The sequence below is a fragment of the Macaca mulatta genome, chromosome 1, assembly GCF_049350105.2.
Source record: "Macaca mulatta isolate MMU2019108-1 chromosome 1, T2T-MMU8v2.0, whole genome shotgun sequence".
NCBI classification, from domain to species: Eukaryota; Metazoa; Chordata; class Mammalia; order Primates; family Cercopithecidae; genus Macaca; species Macaca mulatta.
In genome coordinates this window covers 131,539,266-131,559,374 of record NC_133406.1, presented here as the reverse complement: position 1 = coordinate 131,559,374, position 20,109 = coordinate 131,539,266, and the positions used below count along the sequence as shown (strand labels likewise).

The 20,109-nt window shown below is 35.3% G+C and overlaps 1 protein-coding gene across 6 annotated transcripts in view; it reads left to right on the top strand.

Moving 5' to 3' along the window:
• The window catches only part of STXBP3 (syntaxin binding protein 3), a 79,259-nt gene that overhangs the window by 11,097 nt on the left and 48,053 nt on the right, over nucleotides 1-20,109 (top strand). For all 6 annotated transcript variants that reach the window (XR_013400383.1, XR_013400381.1, XR_013400384.1 and 3 more), the window contains exons 4-7: nucleotides 2,210-2,286; nucleotides 4,028-4,106; nucleotides 5,503-5,603; nucleotides 14,628-14,782. Coding sequence is in view for 3 of the 6 variants with exons in the window: in XM_077952251.1 (XP_077808377.1) it covers nucleotides 2,210-2,286; nucleotides 4,028-4,106; nucleotides 5,503-5,603; nucleotides 14,628-14,782 (412 nt within the window). In the remaining 3 variants the exon portion in view is untranslated. The remainder of the gene's footprint in view (nucleotides 1-2,209; nucleotides 2,287-4,027; nucleotides 4,107-5,502; nucleotides 5,604-14,627; nucleotides 14,783-20,109) is intronic.

Sequence of the window (20,109 nt, the reverse complement as noted above, 5' to 3'; positions counted from 1 at the left end):
TTAAGTTTTTTAAGTTCCAAAAGGTCATTCTGATGTGAAACTAGGGTGAGAACCATTTGATAACACATAAAAGCTCTGTGGAACTGCAGAGCTGTTATGCACTGTAGGGAGGTTTATTGCATTTTGTAGACCATCGTTTCTCACTGTATGCTCAGTATTAATAGATATTCTTCAAGGAAGGGATTCTGTGGCCAGTACATTTAGGAAACAGTATTAAACACAGCTCAACAGCTTTCTTTAGGACTTCAGAGTCTTTATATGCCAAGGTATAAGTAGATCCCCTGGGTAAAATGATAGTATTCAGTTTTCTTAACTTATTTGGCCACAGAAAGCTATTTTTGAGAAGCGTTTCATAGGACTGTATATCATAGAGCTCGCTGCTGTGGGATACCTTTGATATCCTCCAGACCCACCTAAGTTTGCTGTGGTTTAATTGTAGTCATATCTTCTAACTTAAACTCAAAACAGTCCTTTTGAGTTCCACATTAGCTCTCCTGAAAATCCCTCTATGAAACTGGGCATTGGCAGGTTCAGCAGTCAGACTTTCTGTTGTCATTCAGGTCATTCATGAAAATATTTAGTAGTGTCTTGGGATTTAAAAAAAACTGGGAAAAAAATGCTCTGTCAGGATTTGCTACTTGAGTGGAGAAAAAAGTCAAGTGTAAAAACCTTAAAAAAAATAGACTGAAGCTGGATACAATGACTCATGCCTATAATCCCAGTGCTTTGGGAAGCTGAGGCAGGAAGATCACTTGAGCTCAGGAGTTCAAGACCAGCCTGGGCAATATAGTGAGACTTTGTCTCTACTAAATCCAAAAAAATTAACCAAGCATGGTGGCACATACCTGTAGTCCCAGCTACTTGGAGAACTGAGGCAAGAGGATTCCTTCAGGGAAGTCAAGGCTGCAGTAAGCCCTGATTGTGCCACTATACTCCAGCCGGGGTGACAAAATGGACCTTATTTCAAAAAAATAAATAAAAAGTGAAAGACAGATTGGGAGTTAGATTATTCTTTTTCACTATTAAAGACCATTCTCTTTGTTTTTTTGGTTTTTTGATAGGTGTGTACTTTTCGGTGAATGGAGAAGTGGCACTTTCTGTTATTAATAAAGAGATTTCAGAATATTCTCAGAGCCTGAGTTCTAAATCATATCTATCACAGTATTTTCAGTGTTTTAACATGTACATTATTCACCAAACAAAATAGTATGTATAGCATGGCTGTAAGACACTCCATTCTGAGCATTAAACAATTGAAATAAATGAGCACAGATTAAACCTTAATTTTTTCAAGTAAAATTATAATAGTTGAGAATGAAGAGAAAAAGATTAAATTTTTCCTTGGAAATATTATTTGATTGTCTAGTAGTAGTTATGATAAACCTCTACATTACTAATATACATTCAGGAATGAGAAAAGGAAATCACCAAATTTAAAAGAGAAGTCCAGCAGTAACCTCTCTTGCCAGTCACATTAATGTTAATTCTTTCTAGGCCCTTTGTCAACATGAATCTTGAAAGATGGTTCTCTGGATTTGTTGAAGGATACTTTAAATTAGTTTTAAGAAATATATATGTAGCTTTAAATAATTTGACAAAGTTTATTAACTTTATATTCACTTTGCTTTAGGTAATCTTATAAATGGCTTAATTTCCATAATTAAATATATAATTGACTAAATTCTAGTGATGTTCTGTTGCTGAAAAAGTACTTTATGAATATTTACGTGTGGTTTTAAAAGAATAGGAGTTAATTGGCAATTTATTTAAACAGCACTGTGGCAGGTGAAAACTTGGGCTCTGGAGTCAAATCTGGGTTAGAAGCCTGCCTGTTCCACTTTGTAACTGTATGATTGGATAAGTTACTTCTTTAAGCCTCAGTTTCCTCATTTGTAAAATACTTGCAAGGTTATTATGAATTTTAATGAATAATTCATGTAAGAAAATGAATTATTCATTTAAGAAATGAATAATTTCTTACATTGTTTATGTAAGAAAATGAAGAATTTTCATTTTTCATTTTTCAGGATTTTAAAATGTATCCAGTGAAGACAAAGAAAATGTTAAACCCAGTAAATGTTTTTGTTTTCATATTATTTGTAAATGTATTTTCATATTATTATAAATGGAAAATACAGTAAAGTTTATTTAAAAATTATTTTAAGTGTATAAATATTTGGTTATATAAAATGACCTTTTTTCTTGTTAGTTGTAGAGAATATTTATAAGAATCGTGAACCTGTCAGACAAATGAAAGCTCTTTATTTCATCACTCCGACATCAAAGGTGAGTATTTTGAGGCCTTAAAAAATAGGTTCATCAATATTTCACCATTGTTACGGTTTACTAATAGAAAATTCAAAGTAATGAAGTACACTTTAGTAGAAGAATATTGCCATAAACTAGTTTGCTTAGGAAAGTTTTTTCTGTTAGAAGATTATTTGCATTCTTCCCAATGAGAATGTATAAGTAAAAGAATTCCTTTTTTCCCATATGTGAAAGCAGAATTAAATTGTGTAAAATAACATTTCTTTGCATGTTTTGTTTTTCATGCAGTTCCTATTGAACTATACCTTTTGGGGGGATGGTAATATAGGTAAAAGAAATAATCTATAGTCTTGGATTACCTCTTTATCTCAGTGACTTTCCCGTAGCATATTTGTATTTATATATGAAGATGGATATATATGTGTGTGTATATATATTTTATGTGAAAGGAAAGTCTTTAGTTTATAATCTGACCCTATGACCTAACTCATACTTGATGCCAACCTTTTAGAGCCAAATTATCAGATTTCTTTATTCTGTACAATATCTGAGAATGCATTTTTGAAAACCTGATCTCTCACTTATTCCCATGTAGAATGTTAATTTGGCAATCTCTGTTTCATTTCACTTCTAAAAAATTCTAACAGACATTAAAAAAAAAAAAAAAAAACTGATACTCACTTTTTAGTCTCTACATGTTGGCTGCTAGTGGGTTTTAATGATATTTTATATCTTATCTGTAATATAATTCCATGAGAGAAAAATTCATAATTGGAAAAAAAAATGCAACTTAAAAAAATGCACCATTTTTCATCTAGCAAATTGACAGAGGGATTTAAAATATATATATGGGTGTGTATGTGTGTGTGCATTCTGACTATTCTGGTTATCAGTGGATAATGGAGCAGAAACTACCATATACTGCTAGTGGGAGTATAGATTGATACAGCCTTTTTGGAAAATAGTTTGTAATTTTTTATCAAGAACCTTAAAAAATGTTTTATATTTTAGAGTTTATTGTTAGGAAATAAATAAATGGTCTAGCTAAGTTTCTAGCAGTAAATAAATCTAATTAAATTTTAGCATTAATAAATAATAGGCCATATGATATCTGAATGAAATATATGAATGAAATGATAAATAAATGAAAACCCATGTGGCCATTAAAAATAATTTTTCTAGGGGTTGTTAGTGACCTAGATAAACGTTCATTTTGGATGTTAAGTGACAAAAGCAAGATACAAAATTGTATATTCCTCATTCTTACAGTCACCTACCAAGTTTTGGGTCTTTCTAATCACTTGATAGTTTAAGCTCCTCACTCACTGTCTCTCACTGCAGCACTTCTCCAGTCATAAGTCTTGGTGGTTTCGTTATCCATGTAGATGATACTTACAGTATGTTGGTTTCTAGTTCCTTAATCTGTTATCTTCCAATAGTCTTGTCTTATATGTTGTTTCAGTTTTCCTAGACCTCTTCATTGCCAATAAGAGCATCCTGTTCATACATATTACCTTACTCTTTTTTTTTCCCCAAAACCAAAACTGGTTAATATTACCTTACTCTTGTTACCTTACTACCTTATTAGCTATCACTGGCTGGAGAATATAGCATCTTAAAAAATCAGTTTATAAATTAAACTTTTAGCCAGTAAGGTTTTATTTTATCACTGAAACAAAATAATATTAGTCATTTCAAAAGGTAACATATTTAAATTAATATTTAATAAAATGTGTATTAACATCTAACCTTTTTTAAGTCTGTAGATTGTTTCTTACATGATTTTGCAAGTAAATCGGAGAACAAGTATAAAGCAGCATATATTTACTTCACTGACTGTAAGTCTTTTTAAAAGTTATTGCTTCGTTGTTTAAAATTCCATTAGTTTTAAACTGTTGACTTTTTAAAAATCATCCAGCCCAAAATGTCATTAAAGTATCTACTTTTTATAATATTATTTCAGTCCTGGTGATTTTCTATTTATCATTTATTCTAATTAGGCTAGAAAGAATCTAAAAATGTAAGATTATATCTATCCTAATTCATACTAAGGTGATCAAAAATTAAAAGAAACTATTCCCAACTGCTTTCAAAAGACAATCATTTTGCTGGGGATGAGAGGGATAGGTGGAGAGGGCTAGCCCTCAAATCCTGTGCTGGTGACAGGAAGAAATATTTTTAATCAGCGTTTCAGTTAGGGATTTGATTCTCTTGTAAAAAACAAAGACCTTTTGAGAGGGCACTGAAGAAAACAGACATCTGTTTGGCAAATATGAAGGGAGAAAATCTGTGACATTTATCTTACTCTGCTGTATGATCACATAGAAAACTAGTAGCTAAAGAATCACAGAGAAGTCCAAAGACACATACAATTCTGTCTTATGTTATATGTTATATAATATACTTCAAAATAAAAATATCACTTAACTAAATTAAGTCTTGGTCTCTGCTATTAGAGGTCCTCACTTTAAGTAGTATATCATTTTTCCTATGAATTTTTATCTCATGCCTAATAGTTTGGATTTTTAAAATGTCACACCATAAGTATTTGTTATGTAACCTTATTATACAGAGCGTCATGTTTATGGAATTGATGAAATTTAATGAATGTGAACCCTCTTTTAACTTAAGGAATCTTAAGGCTAAAGAATATCATGTTAAAAGATACTAGGAGCCAATGGTTGGTATTCCGACCTAGATCTAATGGAATGATAAACTCTTTGATGAAAGGGGAAAAACACTGGCTCTGAGTTCCAGAACTTAGTATTATAGTGTCTTAGAATTCTCTAATGTTAGAAAGCTGCCTTTAATTGAAGGAGAAATTAATGATTTGTGTTGTAAGGTTGTAGTATGGATCACTTAGTGGCAATTTGGAAAAGTAGTATAAATTTCTAAGATGTCCTGAAAGTGCTGCTGTTTGTTAAGTCATAAGTTTGGACGTGATTTTTCTTCCTAACAGTTTCAGTTTGCTCTGTTAGCAGATCTTTAAGGAAATATATCTGAGGTTATGGTGGATGTGAATAGGAAAGATGGAATTTCTGTTACAGTCCTTTTGACTAGAATATATCTTTTGTAAAGCAAATAACAATATTTATGTATGATTTATGTCCTCATAATAAATAACTCTCTGAAAGCCAGTAATTATGTATAACTATTCTTGGACATTGGAATGATTTATTTAAAAGGAATAAAGATCTAGATGTAACTATATACTTTGGTTTTTTTTCCCCTCAGTTTGCCCTGATAATCTCTTTAACAAAATTAAGGCTTCTTGCTCCAAGTCAATAAGAAGATGTAAAGAAATAAATATTTCCTTCATTCCACATGAATCTCAGGTACTTTCTATTTTTATTTTTTAGTTCATGACAGGTTTCAAATTTGGTTTTATGGCTTATTTGTTAATAAAGTATATTCTGAAGATATTTTTTATATGTATTTGGTGAATTTTGAACCTAATCCACAAATAGACATTTCCCATGATGAAGTCAGAAGCATGAACAATAAATTGGAATTTAAAATGAATATAGCAGGGCTTAAATTTCATATCTGCCACCAAGTCCTGTGTTTGTCAAATTACAGAACTACTAGGTTATGAGATCAAGAGAGTTTTGAGCGCAGTCTTTGTTAGATGACTCCAAAAAAAAGTATTTCATTTAGCTTGTGTAACCTTTTGTGATATTAAAACAAATGCTCTTTAATCAACTTTTAATATAATATTATATAAATTATTTTAATCTATAAAATGAAGGGATTTTTTGACTTGTTTTGCCTTTGGAACATTGAGCCTTCAATTAATAATAGCAATGATTATAATGATATAAGTAAACACTCATATAATACTCCCCATGTGTCGTATACTTTCCTGAGTGCTTTACATAAATTTATTCATTTAATCCTCACAATAGCCATAGGAATAGATTGTACTTCTATCTCCATTTTGAAGATCAAGAAATCAAAGAGGTTAAGTAACTTGCCTCAAATCACACAGCTAATGAATTGTTAAGGTTTGTTGTGCTCTGTCCTCTGTGTTTGGATTCTAGCATTTTATAGAATTGAAATAGTTGACTGTTGCTTGAAACTGTGATCAATATTTTAAGGGATAGACAAGTCCTAGATAAGGGATTTATTTGATATTACTTTTAAGATACTGCTGGGTTTTTTGGTTTTTTTTTTTTTTTTTTTTTTTTTTTTTGAGACAGAGTTTCGCTTTTGTCACCCAGGCTGGAGTGCAATGATGCAATCTTGGCTCACTTCATCCTCCACCTCCCAGGTTCAAGCGATTCTCCTGCCTCAGCCTCCCAAGTAGTTGAGATTACAGGCATGCATCACCACACCTGGCAAATTTTTTTGTATTTTTAGAAGATTCGGGGTTTCGCCATGTTGATCAGGTTGGTCTCGAACTCCTGACCTCTGGTGATCCATTAGCCTCGGCCTTCCCAAGTGCTGGGATTACAGGTGTGAGCCACCACACCCAGCGATACTGCTGTTTTTGACAAAGAAAGATAATAATCCAAATTATAAGATTTTAACATATCTGGTTAACATTAAACTGTTTTCCAAAAGTTTCCTTTAAACTTATTCTTTTAATATGTAAGATATAGTATAGGGTGAAAACCAGCTTCTGAAAATGATATAGGATTTAAGTGATAGTGTGAGAAATATTACAAACATTTCTAGAACATCTCGCTTCACAGAAGATAAATATAATTTTAGCCCCAGAATTTATTAAAATTCTGCAGTTGCTGTATTTGAAGGAATGATTTGTGTAGATATCTGAATAATTTGATGATGAATAGAAATAACCTGTCTTTGCATGTCTAGAGAATGCTCTTGAGGAGTTTCCACTTATCAGTCTTTACAAAATATTGTGATTATATAAGGTCCCATCTGTGAATGGTTTTCCCGTAAGAATTTTTTTCTTTTAATTTACTTACTTGATAAGAGTCATAGGAGGGTCTACTTGACCAGTCACAGTGGCTCACGCCTGTAATCCCAGCACTTTGGGAGGCCGAGGTGGGCAGATTATGAGGTCAGGAGTTCAAGACCAGCCTGGCCAACATGGTAAAACCTCGTTTCTACTAAAAATACAAAAAAAATTAGCTGGGCATAGTGGTTAGCACCTGTAGTCCCAGCTGCTTAGGAATCTGAAGCAGGAGAATCATTTGAACTGGGGAAGCAAAGTTTGCAGTGAGACAAGATGGCACCACTGCACTCCAGCCTGGGCAACAGAGCGGGACTCCATCTCCAAAAAAAAAGAGAGTCTACTTAATAAATCTGTTTTGGAGAAATTACACTGGAAATGTTTTGGATTTTTGATTATTTGCAAGTGAAAATATAAATGAAATACTAGGTGCTTTGAGCTATGAGCAAAGGCCTACTGAACATTTATCAAGATTATGTTGAGTGGACATTGTTAGATGCAAAGCAGTCTACTGTGAAAAGATGAGCAAAATATATGTCTTACCCTCATTTGAATACTATAAAGAGATTAAAAAGTATTAGACATCTTCAAAAACTATTTCAATCATGGTTAAATCAAGTAGGATTAGGCTCAACTAATTAAAAGAAAACTCTGGACTTTCAATGGATTAAACAACATGGAAATTTATTTCTTCCTAATATAAAAGAAGTCAGGAATAGGCTGTATAAAGGTGGTAATGCTGGCTCTATGAAATTGTCAGGGGTCTAGTCTCCTAGTCATGGCCCTTATGATCTAAGATGATTGTAAAGTTGTTGTTGTTGTTGTTGTTTTTTACTGTTACATCATTTTTTTTTTAATTTTAAGGAATATTATTTTAAAACATTATAAAAATCATAGGCTTATTTCAATATTTTAAATATCTTCTGTAACATTCCACTCAAAAGGTAGATAACAAAATTCTTCCCATAGGAAGGGTGCCAATGGAATGTGATATTATATTATTCAGTTATTCCATTTTTTCTTCTTACCTCATTTTTGCTGAAGAACCACTCACTTAACATCCTGGGAGCTATCTTGTTGAAATTTGCCACCATCATGTTGGAGCGATGAACCTTCACCCATAGTATGATGAATGTGACATTGCTTACGTCTATCCTGTGGAACAGCTAAAAGGACAAGACCTCAGCATCACATGCCAACCAGTCTATTGGAGCAATCACACACATAACTACTTCTGCCAAAATCCTCCAGCTTAATTTTTAAATAGCTGAAATATAGTCAAGGCCATATGGGTACTGTACCTACCCTTTTCACACACATTCAATATTACAGCAACAGCATCCTGGGACAGGTTAGGACACAATCACATTTTTAAAAATCAAGAAGAAGTAAACATAAAAGAGTATTTGCACAAGGCAGAGGATCCTGTTTCTGGGCAATAGACACAAAACAACTGGCTAAAGAAATAGGTTTACAGATAGATACAATCTAGAATTTGATTCTTTGAATATTAAACTTGGAGACATAGCTGTATACATTCCAACATGCAATCTAATATTTTACATTAGTAGTTTCTTATTCAATAGTTAAAAGAAGAACCTATCAAAAACCAACCCAAATTATATTTATTAACCATTGGATAACCCCTTTTATCGTTTATTAACCACTTTATTCCAGGTTTGATTAGTGTAATCATGAGATTGTCTAGCCTAATGGTCTAGGGAAAATTCTGTGGTTGTAAGATGATGCCTCGCTATGGAACCATTAATTATTAAGCTCCAAGTGAACTGAAGCAGGTATTTATAAAACGATGATGTATTTCCAAAAATATGAAAAACAGATAAGGCAGATGGTAACTCTAATAAGAGTCACTGAAGTATTATAATGGCACTCTGGAAATGGCTCATAGCAAAACCCAACTTTTTTTTTTTTTTTTTTTGAGACAGAGTTTCACTCTTGTTACCCAGGCTGGAGTGCAATGGCGTGATCTCAGCTCACTGCAACCTCCACCTCCCGAGTTCAAGCGATTCTCCTGCCTCAGCCTCCCAAGTAGCTGGGATTACAGGCATGAGCCACCACGCCCAGCTAATTTTGTATTTTTTTTTTTTTTTTTTTTAGTAGAGACGGGGTTTCTCCATGTTCAGGGTGGTCTCGAACTCCCGACCTCAAGTGATCCACTCATCTCAACGTCCCAAAGTGCTGGGATCACAGGCGTGAGCCACCGTGTCTGGCCCTAACTTTTTTCTTTAACTTTTAGGTTTGGGGTACATGTGCAGGTTTGTTATAGGTAAACTCATGTCAAGGGGATCTGTTACACAGATTATTTCATCACCTAGGTACTAAGCCTAGTACCCAATAGTTATTTTTTCTGTTCCTCTCCCTCCCACCCTCTACCCTCAAGTAGGCCTAGTGCCTATTGTTCCTCTCTTTGTGTCCGTGTGTTCTCATCATTTAGCTCCCACTTGTAAGTGAAAACATGCAGTATTTGGTTTTCTGTTCCTGCATTAGTTTGCTAAAGATAATGGCCTCTAGCTCCATCCATGTTCCTGCTAAAGACATAATCACATTCTTTTTTATGGCTGCTTAGTATTCTGTGGTGTGTGTATATATATATATATATATATATATATATGCCAATTTTTTTTTTAATCCAGTCTCCCATTGATGGGCATTTAGGTTGATTCCATGTCTTTGCTATTGTGAATAGTGCTGCAGTGAACATATACATGCATGTGTCCTTATGATAGATTTGTATTCTTTTGGGTATATACCTAGTAATGGGTTTGCTGGGTCAAATGGTAGTTCTGTTTTTTAGGTCTTTGAAGAATCACCACACTGTCTTCCACAATGGTTCAATTAATATACATTCCCACCAACAGAATATTAGCCTTCCCTTTTTCCTGCGGCCTCACCAGCATCTGTTGTTTTTTGACTTTTTAAAAATAGCCATTCTGATTGGTGTGAGATAGTACCTCATTGTGGTTTTGATTTGCATTTCTTTAATGATCAGTGATTTTGAGCCATTTTTCATATGCTTGTGGGTCACCTATATGTCTTTTGAACAGTGTTCATATCCTTTGCCCACTTTTTAATGGGGTTTTTTCTTGTAAATTTAAGTTCCTTATAGATGCTGAATATTAGACCTTTGTCAGATGCATAGTTTGCAAATATTTTCTCCCATTGTATAGGTTGTCCATTTACTCTGTTGATAGTTTCTTTTGTTGCGCAGAAGCTCTTTAGTTTAATTAGATTTCATTTGTCAGTCGTTGCTTTTGTTGCAATTGCTTTTGGCATCTTTGTCTTGAAATCTTTGCCAATTCCTATGTCCAGAATGGTACTGCCTAGGCTGTCTTCCAGCGTTTTTATAGTTTTGAGTTTTACATTTAAGTCTTTAATCCATCTCAAGTTGATTTTTGTATATGGTGTATGGAAGGGGTCCAGTTTCAGTCTTCTGCATGTAGCTAGCCAGTTATCCCAGCACCATTTATTGAATAGGGAGTCCTTTCCACATTGTTTTTGTCAGCTTTGTCAAAGATCAGATGGCTGTAGGTGTGCGGCCTTGTATCTGGGCTCACTATTCTGTTCCATTGAACTGCGTGTCTGTTTTTGTACCAGTGTCATGCTGCAAAACCTTGTTTTCTGTTAGGTTCATCACATGGGTGAAACCATTGTCAGTTGAAAACAAACAGGAGGTTCCATGGGTAGGCCCACGCCAAGGGAATTTTCCTCTTGTGGATCCACAAAAGAAAAATAATTTTGGTGCCATGCGGCTTGCACTTATCTGCAGCAAGACAGTCTAGTTCCCTTAACCCCATTGTGTGTCTGGGAAGAGATAGTGAAAATATTTCCATAAGAGGCATAGACTACAAGAAAGCTACAAGCTTGCTGTGCAAAGTTGTGAAAATGTCATGGTAAAGAAGCACCACATGCTAATTTTTTTTTTTTTTTTTTTGAGACAGAATCTCATTCCATCGTCCAGGCTGGAATGCAGTGGTGCAATCTTGTCTCACTGCAACCTCCGCCTCCCAGGTTCAAGCAGTTCTCTTGCCTCAGCCTCCAGAGTAGCTGGGATTACAGGCACGTACCCCAATGCCGGGCTAAATTTTGTACTTTTAGTAGAGATGAGATTTCACCATGTTGACCAGCCTGGTCTCAAACTCCTGACGTCAAATGATCTACCCTCCTCGGCCTCCCAAAGTGTAGGGATTATAGGTGTGAGCCACGCTCCCGGCGTTTTTTGTTTGTTTGTTTTTTGTTTTTTTGAAACAGATTCTCACTCTGTCACCAGGCTGGAGTGCAGTTGGTGTGATCTTGGCTCACTTCAACCTCCATCTACTGGGCTCAAGTGATTCTCCTGATTCAACCTCCCGAGTAGCTGGGATTACAGGCATGTGCCACCAAGCCCAGCTAATTTTTTGTATTTTTAGTAGAAACGGGGTTTCACTATGTTGGCCAGGTTAGTCTCAAACTCCTGACCTCAAATGATCTGTCCGCCTTGGCCTCCCAAAGTGCTGGGGTTACAGGCATGAGCCACCGTGCCTGGCTGATTTTAACAGCTTTTTTTTTTTAACTGGAGAAATCTATTTGCTATGTACACACCGCAGAAAAATTGCCCCCAACCCTGAAAAAAAAAGGTCATGCAAGAAAATCAGATTCATAATATAAAAAAAGTATGTATCTAAAGTAGACAAAAATATGGCTTATGTTTTAAAAAGAAAATACGTAAAATTTCACTATGAATTGCTTAGATTTGGATGTGACTTAGTACTTATTTCATATTAACCATACCCAGTTGCTATGATAAGTCTCTATGTTTTAGAATAGGTATTCTTTAAAAATACCTGTTTTTAAGCCAGAACATATACGTTACATTTGTGCATCCATGTGTAAGCTATCCTGCTTGGTATGGAACCAAGATACTAAAAGATTAATAAAATAATTTTTAAAATATTCAGTCACAGACTAGCAAAGAATATATTTCCTCAAGTTTTCTGGGCCACACTGCTGACTTGGATTAATGCAGTCTGAAATTTCAGATGTAAATACCAGTCAGTGGTTAGTTGTCAAAACTAAAAAGCAGTTGAGTTGGGAGGACCTTCACAATGTTGGCTCTTAAATCATAAGTAAAATTATTCTTAGAGCTGGACCATAGTAAGCAGAAAGCCTTTTCTTAGCTCAAACCCTACAAATTGACTCTTAACATTCATAACCATGCCCTTTTAGGTGCTTTAAAATGGCATACTGATTTTGCAGTCTATAGTTTGTCTATACTTTGTAAGAGATCAGGTAACTCTAGCACAAAAAAACTGTAATGTGGAACTGGGGAGGACTTCAGTGGCACTATTCCAATTTTATTGATCCATACTTTTGCTTTCAACCTTGCATTGAGACCTCCTTGTGTGTCGGTTTCTAACATGTCACCAACTATCACACAGTCCACAGGTTGTACTCCAGGGAGATTGCAGCAGTAATAAAATATGGAAGGTGCTGGCTTCTCCCCTCTCTGCTGTTCACCTACAACAGCTTGGACATAGGACTGACAGGCACAAGCCTCATGAAGAGTAGATGGAAGACAGGATCTGTATTTAAGGAGCTGATTATGGGTTTATAAAGATGAAAAAAGCATGTGGCAGTAGTCTTAAAAAACTTTTAATGATGGTGATGGAAAGTGGGGAGGAGGTAGAGGAAGAGGGAAATGGAGGAGATGTGAGTATAGAATGAGAACCAGCCCCCAGATTATCTTTGGTACATTGGGGTATTAGCTTAGATTAATTTGTGGTAGGAACCCCCCAGATCTCAGTGCATTACAACAACAAAGGTTTATTTCTCATTTGTGTTGTCCATTGTTGTTTGGCTGGGGCTTTGCTCTACATCCTCTACTTTCTAGTACTGAGGCTGAAGGGCTAGTCTGGGACATAGCCAAGGGAAAAGAGAAAATAGTGGAGCCATACAATGGCTTTTAAAGCTTCTGCTGGGAAGTAGCATGTGTATCTTCTACATACATTCCAGGCCGAGCACAGTGGCTCACATCTGTAATCCCAGCACTTTAGGAGGCCGAGGCGGAAGGATCGCTTGAGCCCAGGAGTACTAGACCAGCCTGGGCAACAAAGTGAGGCCTTGTCTCTGCAAAGAAACTTAACAAAGGAATTAGCCAGGTATGGTGGCACATACCTGTGGTCCTAGCTGCATGGGAGGCTGAGGCGGGAGGATCGCTTGAGCCCAGGACATCAAGGCTTCAGTGAGCTATAACCATGCCACTGCACTCCAGTCTGGGTGACAGAGTAAATCCTCATCTTAAAAAACAAAGACAAAAACAAACCTACACATGACCACGGCCAAACCTGGTATCAGTGGGTGGGAGGGAGAAGCCTTGGGCGACTGTGCAGTAAAAGTTTTTGAACAAATATGTTATCTCCTGCTGTGGGATATTACACTATGAGGAAGCCACAATTCAAGTGTGGGGTGCTTGTTAACTGTTAATACAGCATCCTAGCCTTTGAGCGGGAAAGAGATAAGTGGGTGAGCCACAGCTAAATTTTTATCTATGTTCAGGCTGCTGTTGTTGGTGCTGGGTTATGTCCAGAGAAATGAATGACTGTGTGTAAAAGGAAATGCAAGACATTTATTCATAATTCATTACTTAACCTATAATTACTTGCCTACTTTTACTTACAATAAATTTTCATAGTTTAAGAGAAATTGTCATTGTTTAAAAAACAACAAAACTTAGTTTAATGGGGAACTCTCAATACAATTTAGGGAGCTCCTGCTTTTATATCCTCCAAATCCTCTAATCCAGTTCTTTGTGCATAAGTAAATTATTTTGTTAATTGAATGAATGTATCTGTGAGGTTTTGCTGTACATACGTATAGTAAGATTTACATTATGTCTAGCACAATGCCGTGTCTTTTGGGGAAGTATGTCTCTTATTTTAAGGACATGAAGAGTATAAGCTAAAGAACTGTATCAACTATGGGAGATTTCTGGGTTACTGTCTAATGGATTAAGGGTTTTAATTTATGTCTGATATATAGGCCGATTTTGGTACTGTTGTGTTTCTTTGTACTGGGAGTTAGATTTTTATTTTAATTTGACTACCTCAGATTCCTTCACCTGTTGCACGGGTAGTAAAAAGCAGACAGTACTATCTGTATATGAAACAAGATTGAAGGAGAGAGAGTAAGCAGGAAAGGAGAGTGAGAAAGAAAGGATGAAATCAAGATGACAGAGAAAATGAGATTTGATTAAGGTAAAGACACAGTTGTTGCAGGAAACAGCATGGTTAGTGCAAGCATTTTTTTAACTGCCCCAAATAGTTGCCACATTTTCTTGATGTGTGTGTGTGTGTGTGTGTGTGTGTGTGTGTGTGTGTGTGTGTGTGTGTGTATAATTTTTTTTATCAGGTCTCCAGATTGACAGTGAGTTTTTTTGTCTTAGGTGTATACTCTTGATGTACCAGATGCATTCTATTACTGTTATAGTCCAGACCCTGGTAATGCAAAGGGAAAAGATGCCATTATGGAAGCAATGGCTGACCAGATAGTTACAGTGTGTGCCACCTTGGATGAAAATCCCGGAGTAAGATATAAAAGGTAGGACCCTCACCATCTGCACATGTTATGCTTCCTATTTACCATTCACTATAGAGGTAAGTAATGTCTCTGTACCTTTGCAGATTGGTTTACAAAATTTATTTCCTTTGCATAATTACCATGCTGTACATATAGGAGATTTAAAGCTTGTGGTTTAAATTTCAGAATAGCAAATAGCTTCTGTTACTGAATTTCAGAGCCTAAATTCGGTACATTTTACAGACAGTTTTTCATCACTTTAAGGAATGCTTAGAGGAAATGTCTTTATAGTCACATAGGGAATACAGTGTTACAATTAATGCTTTTCATTAAATCACCAGCAAATCTAAATGGCCATATTCTCTGGATACCTGTTACAATGTCTAAGTATCTAATCTCAGTGCCTATTCTAAATAAATTTTGGGGTTTTTTTAAAGAGGTAAAATTTAACTTTAGTACTATATACTTTGACTTATATACTTCTTTTTAAAAATGAAGTTTACTGTAAAGTGCATAAATTGTCTATATAGTAAGTCCTCACTTAATGTTGTTGATGGATTCTTGGAAACTGACAAAACCAATCTTACCATAGGATAATTGATATAAACAAGAATTAAGTTCCTTGGTTATGTAATGTCACCAAACTTCTGCATAAAGACCTGAAACACTTCTAATATTAAACATTGAAAGAAATGTGACTGTATGTACATTTAAGAAAGATTAATAAAAACGAGATCATTATTTGCCCAGTTATTCTAGTTCAGGCTCATTAGAAGGATGACCAGAGCTCATCCCAGCAGCTCATGGCACAAGGCAGGAACGCACCCAGATTAGGATACCATCCCACTGCAGGGCACACTACACACATCCACACTCACTCGGACTGGGGCAATTTAGACATGCCAGTTAACCAAACATGCTGCACATCTTTGGGATGTGGGAGGAAACCGGAGTACCAGGAGAAAACCCATGCAGACATGGAGCGATCATGCCAATGCCGTACAGACAGTGGCCCCAGCCAGGAATCTATTTTTTTTTTTCCTCAGCATTATAATGAGATGACGAACAAAATGACATTATTTGAGGACCTGCTAGATATGGCATGATAATTCATTCCAAAATGAACATATCCATCTAACCCTACCAAGATCAAAAAAAAAATAGAACATTAACAGCATCTCAGAGGCCTCTCTTGTGATCCCTCCCAGCTCTCCCGTCCCCTTTTCTTCCCTAGAGATGACTGCCATCTGACTTTTAACGTATAGTTTAATTTTGCCTGATTTTGAACTGGTAGAAATGGAACCACATGATATTTTTTGTTTTTGACGACTTTGCTCAGCATTGTTTTCTGAGAGTCATCCATGTTGTTTGTTGTGTGTGTCAGGCAGTTTTAGTTTTAATTTTGGTCTGCTAGTTCATGTGTGATCCTCTCACCTCAGTTTCCTTATCTATGAAATAAGAATGATTAAATAATACCTACCTTATACAGTTGTTTTTAGAGTTAAATGAATTAATATCTATAAAGTATTCCTCACTAATAAATATGGTAATAAATATATTGCACTACTTGTAATAAGTGTTATTACTCATTTGTCTTTTAAAAAGTCCTTTAATTTGAACATTGGCATTTGTCAAGTTAGCTGGCTGAACTGTTTGATTTTAAATTCATGTAGTACTTTAAGTCACATTACTCTTCACTTACCATTTGAAAATTCCACTATGAATACTTAGAAAAAGTATAGTGATCTCCTGGGAGATTAAGTGATCTCCTCAAGTCAGGTATTACCAAACAAGCTCTTTATTCATACCTTGGGTATTAGAAACATTCTTTTTCTTACTTTTTTTTTTTTTTTTTTTTTTTTTGAGATGGGATCTCTCCATGTTGCCCAGGCTGGTCTCAAACTCCTGGGCTCAAGCAATCCGCCTGCCTCTGCCTCCCAAAGTGCTGGGATTACCTTTTTCTTATAAGAGATGTGCTAATTACATTCTGGACTCAGTGGAGCTGAGCTAAGTGGTTTGGCTCCTGGTAAGAGTTTAGTAACTGTTGAAGCTTCTGCTGTTGGTGATTGGTTATGTTCAGGGAAATGAGAAAACATAGCCAATTTATAATTGTGTTGCTCACATAGGGGCTAGTTTTGAGTTACGCTAATAAATAATCTGTAATCCTGTCTTTTAAAATTCTACCTGCTTTCACAAAATATTCCTTTACACTTTATCGACTTTATAATTTTAAAATGAAATTTCTTTCTTTTGAAAATATTGTACAAAGAGTTTAATGAATTACACTTTATAGATGTTGCTTTATTTATTTATTTATTTATTTATTTATTAAAGACAGAGTCGTGCTCTGTCGCCCAGGCTGGAGTGCAATGGCATGATCTTGGCTCGCTGCAAACTCTGCCTCCTGGCTTCATGCCATTCACCTACCTCAGCCTCCCAAGTAGCTGGGACAACAGGCGCCTGCCACCACACCCGGCTAATTTTTTTGTATTTTTTAGTGGAGACGGGGTTTCACCATGTTAGCCAGGATGGTCTCGATCTCCTGACCTCATGATCCACCTGCTTCGGCCTCCCAAAGTGCTGGGATTACAGGCGTGAGCATTATTTGTTTTTAAGGTATAAGACCTAAAGATTCTGTAAAACTTTGAAGCCCTCACAATAAGACCTCCCATTTTCGAGGTTGGTGTGCTGGTGAAGAGCCTTTTTCTTTCTCTCTCTTTTTTCTTAATTTTTGTGGATACATAGTAGGTGTATATATTTATGGGGTACATGACATATTTTGATACAGACATACAATGCATAATAGTCACATCAGGGTAAACGGGCTATCTATCACCTCAAGCATTTATCCTTTCTTTGTGTTAAAAACAATCCAATTATACTCTTAGTTATTTTTAAATGTACTGTAGTCACGCTGTTGTGCTATCAAATACTAGATCTTACTCATTCTACCTATAATTTTGTACCCATTACCCATCCCCACTAAACCTTGACCACCACTCCTGCCCCTTTCCAGCCTCTGGTAACCACCTTTCTACTTTCTCCATGAGTTCAATTGTTTTCACTTTTAGCTCCCAGAAGCAAGTGAGAACATGAGAAATGTTCTTTCTGTGCCTGGCTTATTTCGCTTAACATGGTGACTGCCAGTTCCATCTATGTTGTTGTAAATGTCAGGATCCATTCTTTTTTATGGCTGAATAGTACTCCATTCTGTCAATGTGCCACATTTTCTTTGTCCATTCATATGTTGTTTCCAAATCTTGGCTGTTGTGAATAGTGCTACAGTAACATGGAGTACAGATTGATATACAGATTTCCTTTCTTTTGGACATATATATTTAGCAGTGAGATTGCTGGATCACATGGTAGTTCTCTGTTTAGTTTTTTGAGGAACCTCCACATTGTTCTCCTTAGTAATTATACTAATTTACATTCTCACCAACAGTGTATGAGGGTTCTCTTTTCTCCATATTCTCGCCAGCATGTGTTTATATTGCCTGTCTCTTGAATAAAAGCCATTATAACTGAGGTGAAATGATATCTCATTATAGTTTTGATTTGCATTTCTCTGATAATTAATTATGTGTATGAGCACCTTTTCATATACCTGTTTGCCATTTGTATGTCTTCTTTTGAGAAATATCCAGATCTTTCGCCCATTTTTAAATCAGATTATTTTTTCCTATGGAGTTATTTGTGCTCCATATCCATTCTTATTAATTTTTTGTCAGATAGGTAGTTTGCAAATATTCTCTTCCATTCTGTGGGTTGTCTCTTCACTTTGTTGATTGTTTATTGTGCAGAAGCTTTTTAACTTGATGTGATTCCATTTGTCCATTTTTGCTTTGGTTGCCTGTGCTTATGGGGTGTTACTCAAGAATGTCCCACAGAGAAATCTGCCCAGTTCAGTATCCTAGAGAGTTTCCCCAATGTTTTCTTGTGGTAGTTTCATAGTCTGAGGTCTTAGATTTAACTCTTTAATCCATTTTTATTTGATATTTGTATATGGCAAGAGATAGGGGTCTAGTTTCATTCTTCTGCATATGGATATCCATTTTTCCCAGCACCATTGATTGAAGAGACTATCCTTTCCCCAATGTATGTTCTTGGCACCTTTGTTGAAATTGAGTTAATGGTAGATGTATGATTTGTTTCTGGGTTCTATATTCTGTTCCATTAGTCTCTATGTCTGTCTTTATGCCAGTACCATGCTGTTTTGGTTACTACAGCCCTGTAGTATATTTGAAGCCAGGTAATGTGATTTCTGCAGTTTTGTTCTTTTTGCTTAGGATAGCTTTGGCTATTCTGGGTCTTTTGGGGTTCCATCTACATTTTAATTTTTTTTTATTTCTGTGAAGAATGTCATTGATATTTTAATAGGGATTGCATTGAATCTGTAGATAACTTTGGGTAGTATGGACATTTTAACAATATTTGTACTTCCAATCCATGAACGTGGAACATCTTTCCTTTTTTTATTTCCTCTTCAACTTCTCTTACAGAGCTGTTTTTCAGCATTTTTCTTGTAGATTTGGAAGTTACACTAATACCACTGGTCCTGAAGTTACAATTTAGGGTACAGTGTTATTTTAGAAGATAATGATATACAAGATTTTATGCAAAAGACATTGGAAAGTTGATGATGTTAGCATGTGGGCAAATCTCACACTGCTAGTGGAAGGGATGTTGATCAACTAATTTGTAGAGTAATTGATAATATTGAAAAAAGTACGTATATGCTGTATGACCCAGAAATTATATTTTTACGTGTAGTATACCTAGAGAAACATGTACATGTAATATACCTAGATACATATATACCAATGTTTGCTTCAGTGTTTATAATAGTATAATAAGAATGACTCATATGTCCATCTTTAGAGAAATCAATACATAAAATCCAGTATAATCATGATGGAATACTATATAGGAGATAAAATGAATAAATCCGATATGTGTGTCAATGTCAATGTAGATACATCTCAAACACACACACATACACAAACACACACACACAAAAAAAACCCAGAAATGACTGGAGGGAGAATATACATGAAATTAATGACACTGGTTGTCTTGGTTTGAGGCAGGGGTATGGGAGAGGACCAGGACTTAGGAGCAAAATAAAAGGAACTGCAGCTTTACATGTAATATTTTATTTCCTTTATATTAAAAAATCTGAAGCAGATATAAGATTTGTCCTTGTAAATTCCAAATATATCGATATAACATTATTTGATATATTATCTGAACTTTTACATGTTTATAAAATAATTTTTCATTTTGTAAACATTTTTAAAATTCTGTGGTTTAATTTTAGAATTAAACTTCATGATATTATAAAGTAT